At 38.0% G+C, this 6,000-nt stretch overlaps 1 protein-coding gene across 1 annotated transcript; it reads left to right on the forward strand.

The window, feature by feature from the left end:
* Positions 1-1,239: 1,239 nt before the first annotated feature.
* On the forward strand, positions 1,240-2,832 carry LOC146003340 (ionotropic receptor 93a-like). Its single transcript, XM_083141622.1, has one exon. It carries the CDS (start codon positions 1,240-1,242, stop codon positions 2,830-2,832), a length of 1,593 nt encoding a protein of 530 aa, XP_082997748.1.
* The last annotated feature ends 3,168 nt before the right edge of the window (positions 2,833-6,000 follow it).

The raw sequence follows: 6,000 nt of genomic DNA on the forward strand, positions 1-6,000 counted from the left end.
TTTAGTTTAATATTTTTTAAGTACTAAGTAGGGATAGATCAAAATACTCAAAATAAAAATGGATTTATAACACAATATTTCCAAACATTTTCTCTAAAACAGAAAAATATGCCGCAACAACAACATAAGTTTCTAACAACTAAGTTGTGTTTTCTCATAAAGTGAATGAGCGAATTACTTTTGTGTAGGAATAAAAGTAAGTAGAGAAACAAATAAAAGATACGAAATTTCAAAGTATGTAGGTCTACAAATTTCAGTATCACCTGCTGGGATATTGTCACATACTTCTTGTTGACTTATTATAAGCCGAGAGTTGCAATGTACAATGACAACTTTTTGCAAAATTTCAAACGTAACTGAGAGTCTATTGTCAGCCAACAAAGCTTGTAACTTAAAAAGCTTCTTCCTAATTACACAAGAGAAACAAATTTAATCTACTTTGATAAAGATGAGCGTCTATATAAAGTTCGTAATACCTTGAACAAGCTAGAACAATCAAAATGTATCCAATCACATAGAAATTGCCAAAATGCACTTTAAATTAATTCGTCTTCACACTGTTAAGCCTTGTTTCCATGTTAATAAAACATTCAAATGCTGATCAAGGCAAAATGTATTGTAGATAAAATTATACACTAAAACGTAACGTTTCCACCCTCTAACAGGGTCTTCTTCAGACAAAGATTCACAACAATTTCTGAATTATTAACAAGAAATTATTATGAATCTTTGTCTGAAGAAGACCCTGTTAGAGGGTGGAAACGTTACGTTTTAGTGTATAATTTTATCTACAATACATTTTGCCTTGATCAGCATTTGAATATTTTATTACCACGAAATTCTACACATGTGTTAGGAAGGAATATATCACCCTTACCAAAAATGATATGCATTCATGAAAGTTCTAGCTCTAGTAATAGATTAACAGTCAGTGAAAAAAATAATAATTTCCGCATTTCATTTTCAGGTTGGGCTTTTATTATTTCATCTGTAAGCATGAAAGTGGCAATGATATTCTGCTTAATAAGTACTGTGTCTCCTTTTTCAAGACTGAGAGATCCTGATAATGACCTAAGGAAGCTGATTGAAGTAATGGTGTTTACGCATTTTAACGAAGACAAGTGTATGTATGTATCTTATGATTCGTACATCCTGGTAGAAAATTTTCTAGGAGATTGGAATTTTGAAAGATATATTTCTATCATCTCGCAAAATGGGAAGGGAAGTCGACGAGTCACGATGCTTCAGGCACTGAAATCAGGTTGCAACACGTACTTGTTTTTCACACTCAGTGCTTCAGAAGTATTACGTGACTTTCATGGCGTCATCAAGGAAACAATTGAAAGTCGAGATAGAATATATGTGATTATGTACCAGGAAGTTTACACAGATTTACGGCGTGAGTTCAGTTATGATTGGATGAAAATGTTTCCACATACTTACATTATAATTCCTGCTAACACATCAAACAAGAGTGGCTCCAGAGCTTACGGTATACTAACACACGCTATTGGAAACAGCTTGGTACCAGAGTCATCACAACAGGTCGCCGAGTGGAGTCACGATCAGACGGTACCAGCCTTGACTCTGCCAAGCGATAAGTTATTGGATCTTAATGGCAGGACGTTAAATCTCTTAGTTAAACCGTACAGACCTTCAGTGTTTGTTACGAATGGATCCTACGACGGTTCCGAGTACAGGATAATGATGGAATTTTCCAGGAAGCACAACTTCAGCTGGAAGGTTTTCCAGTGGGACGCTCACTGGGGTCTCTACGAGGACAACGAAACTTCTGGAAGCTTCTACGGAGCTCTGAAACAATTAAAGTACGAAGCAGGGATACCAGATAGCTTTATCGCTGGGCCAGTGTTCTCCCATTTTGGAATGAGCGTTGCATTCTCCCAAGCTAGCATCACCTTCCTCACCCCAAAGCCCAAACGGATGAGGTACCTATGGTCAGTGTTCTCACCTTTCAGAAAGCCAGTTTGGGGGTTTGTTTTCATATTTCTGCTGTGTTCTTCCCTTTATCTGTGCTTGTTTTCCAAAATTGTCATCAGATTTCGTTCGTCGTACGTCAAGATTCCGTACACTCGCTTTGATTATTCTTTACTAAGATCCCTGAACATTCTAGTTGGGGGCGGAGTTCCAAATCCAACGACTGATAACGTTATCAGGCAACTGATAATTTCATCATTCACCACATCCCTTATCTTGATAACGGCCTACAATAGCAACCTGATATCTTATCTAACGTTTCCTAGATTTGAACCGCCAATCGACAATCCTAAGGACTTAGTAAAGTCTAACCTTCAATGGGGTACAGACGATGATGCTTGGGTTGAAGACATAGAAGAGTCTGAAGATGAGGTTATGAAGACTTTAGCTAAAAGATACCTCAGTGCCAGCACAGAAGAGTTAAACAGACTGGCTAAAGCTGGACAAATAGCTATTCTGGTTGAGGAACTTTCATCTGGTTACCTGTGCAATACGGGATATCTTGAACATTCTACCCTTGAGAGACTTTACCTGATGAAGGAAGAGGCTGTGAACTACCACTCAACCATATTGTTCACCAAAGGATCCCCTCTGCTGCTAAACTTCAATAAATATATTGGTTGGCTTCGGGACGCCGGAATCACACAACAATGGGACCAGGAAATTATCCAGAGCTTCCTAATGAAAGGAAAAGTGATTGATTTCAAGCATCCACATACCCTTCAGAAGTCCCTTCGGCCGTTATTCCTGACCGATATTGGAGGGAGCTTTGTCCTACTTTCCGTCGGCTTATTAGTGTCCTCCATGGCATTTCTGGCAGAACTGTTTCGGAAATGAAATTTGAGTTCCTTGAAGGTCAAACCTACTTTATTCTATAATCTGTAAAGCTGGTAACGTGTATTTCCACTTGGTTTTCTCAGTTAAGTCGCTATGAATTGTAGGAACGAGCCTAGTCAGAAATTCGTTGGTTGTTCCAATGGCAGCAGTGCAGTAACCTTTCAAGTAGGAATATAGTGCACAGTGGCGAAGCAACATATCGCGAGGCCCTGGGCGAGATTAAAATGCGAGGCCCCCTTCCGTTTTCTAAATTTGACACACAGTGTTGTTCGATACAAAATCTCCAGTCATAAGTTAGCAAAATTTTAACAATAAGTAAGACTATTCTTTCGTTTGAGTTCCATGATATCAGAATTCAGATAAATATATAACACACTGCCGTAAAATGTTTCGTGAATTTAAAGTTTTAGTAACCCTATGTGTGTGTGTTTCAAATTCTTTCGTCAAGCTTAAACCAAGCATACCGTCAGAGACAGAAACCGGCCCGTTTTACGTTCAAAGGTTTCCAACGCTGCTTCCAAGCGCATAAAACGAATGAATAATAGACAGAGAATTGCTAAAACGGAAAATTCTTTTATTCTTAGTTTGTTTATAGAGACGTGGCTTCTCAAATGCTAAACGTGTAACGTATTCAGTATTACTTTTATTGCCGGGCAAACAATATAACTTTTTCACATATTTCTCTCACTTCTAATTATTATATATTTTTTAAATATAAACCTGGGAGCACGAGGCCCCGGGCGGTCGCCCACCTTGCCCAGCCCTTGCTACGCCTCTGATAGTACATGACATAACGCCACATCACCCAGTGTAGCTGCTGTTTTGAAGTTATGAGCTTCGAAACAACACCAGAACTAGAACATAGGAGAATAACAATTTTTCAAACACCACGTGGTTTTCTCGCGTAGGAATACAGTGCATGTCATAAAGGCATGTCACTCCATATCCATCTGACGGCGGAAGACTAGCTCAATAGGAGAAAGCAGGAACAGGTAGAAACATTCAGTAGTTTGTATGTGTTCGGTTGTTTCGTTTATTATTTCTCGCTTTGTCGTGTCTGTGATGGTTTTCACAACTCTCAACGTATTTTGCCTGCAATATTTCTCTGTGTGTAACTTCAGCAGCTGACGATTTTCACAGAATCTGTTTCACTTGTCCATTCAACTCCTATTTTGCCAGTGGATTCGTCCAGTTGGTGCATGCGCAATTGCGCTCAAGGTCTCGGCTAATGTAGACGGAGTATAGCTGCTATATTGAAGTTGTCAGACCTTATATTATGCACTGTACAGCTACGACTAATATATTTACAGGCAAAGTAACAAAACTGTCACTTAGGATAGGAACTGTTTGTCAGAAGTTACATATTTATACTACATTAACTTTGCTCGTTCTGTGATGGAGAATAGTAACCATTTCCTGCTATCTCAACAACAGTTGAATACTTATTTAAGGGGTGTAAGGGGTGATTTTCCACGTAGTACACCCAACTGTCAACCTCACTTCCACGTTAGTACACCCTGGACTGCGTTTTGCGGACGAACGAGGCTCTGGCGACTGGCACTCTGGCCAGTATAATTTTGTTTGTGTTGTCCTGTTTTTTGTCCTTGTGTGTGCTGAGGGCCCTTTACAGCCTCAGCTTTTAACGGAAGTCAGAACATTTTAAGCTTTTAGGATTTTACTTATGCAACGTTCGAGTTGTTCTTTGTAAAGATAAGGGGCTGGACCCCGTATAATGTGACGGGTGCAAAATAGCCTTCGTGCTGACGCACCCATAATTTTAAAATCAAATCAAATCAAATCAAATACTTATTTAAGAGGAAATGTCAGATAGATTTTCCTCAAAGCTACATATGGAATATGACCTTCTTTTTGCTTGACATGAACCTGTTCTATGGGGCCCATGGAAAACTGAAATATATTTACTTCATCATCTTAGCACTATTAAACCTTGTTTTCATGTTAGAAGAACACTAAAGATACTGACCAATGCAGCATTTCTTACAAACTAAAACACATTACACGTTACCTTTCAACGCTATATTAAGATCTTCTTCATTCTAAGAACTATTGAAGTTTGAAATTCTATAACCAAGAGAAAGGAACAATTATAGGTACATCACAAGCTAAAGAACACCCTGATATATGTTTGAAACGTTACGTGTATAATAAATACTGCATTGGCCACCATCTTTAGTATTTTTATTCATCGCCTTATGACATGTAAGGAATCCTTCAGACAGAGAAGTGACAAGAGACAAGCGACATTTGTAACTCGGAAACGAACGTTTAGAAATTATATCAGCGTATATTATTCGTACATTAACCCAAGACTGATATTGACCAGTCAATATAGCGTCCCATGGACTGCTATATGCCACACTTCATGGCCATAGGCAGGAAACATTTTCGGGAGGGGGTTCATTCATAATTGTTCCCATGGGCGTCGCCAGAAATTTGAATAATAGAAATAATAACAATAAATATACAATAATAATTAAAATTTCATAATAATAAAACAATTTTATTCCAAAATAATAATATTATTATATCCTTGATGGGGCTTACTCAATCCAGCAGATGAGTGAATATCCAGCACAAGGTTTTTTCTTTTCACGTTTCATACTGAGTGTACTGAAATGCACAATTATTATACTTTGTTATTAAATTTTTGGATACCTTCAAGAACAAGCTCTAAAATTTAGATGCAAATTTTAGTCATAAAGTTTTTGTTGTTTGACTTTAAAACTTAATTTTTGGAATTTTGAGAAGTGTAGAACCAGTTATTCTCTTTAGAAACTTAGCTTGGTGCATGGATTGTAATCTCAATCACGAACGTAATGCGCTACGAAACTGGAGATCCTAGGTTTGAACTCCTATCAAGGGGGATTTTTGACTTTATCGGAGCGGGAATTTAAAAGTTGGAAAGGGAATTTTGGGACAATCATAAGGGAATTTTCAGTCTATATTCCTTGTGACGCAGGAACAACACTGGAAAGAGGACAGCAGAAGTGAAAATTGAGGGCTCGCGGCTGGGCTCCGAATCCGAGAAAAAAATCCTGTTTCTAGCTCGATCGTTTCAACATTGTCTCCTTGTATGTTTGTGATGCTTTGAAGGAAAAATTGAAAATGAGTTACGGATTTTGGTTTCTGATCTTCCATTAATCCAAC

The sequence above is a fragment of the Lepisma saccharinum genome, chromosome 20 (assembly GCF_977018435.1).
Source record: "Lepisma saccharinum chromosome 20, izLepSacc3.1, whole genome shotgun sequence".
In the NCBI taxonomy this organism is placed as follows: Eukaryota; Metazoa; Arthropoda; class Insecta; order Zygentoma; family Lepismatidae; genus Lepisma; species Lepisma saccharinum.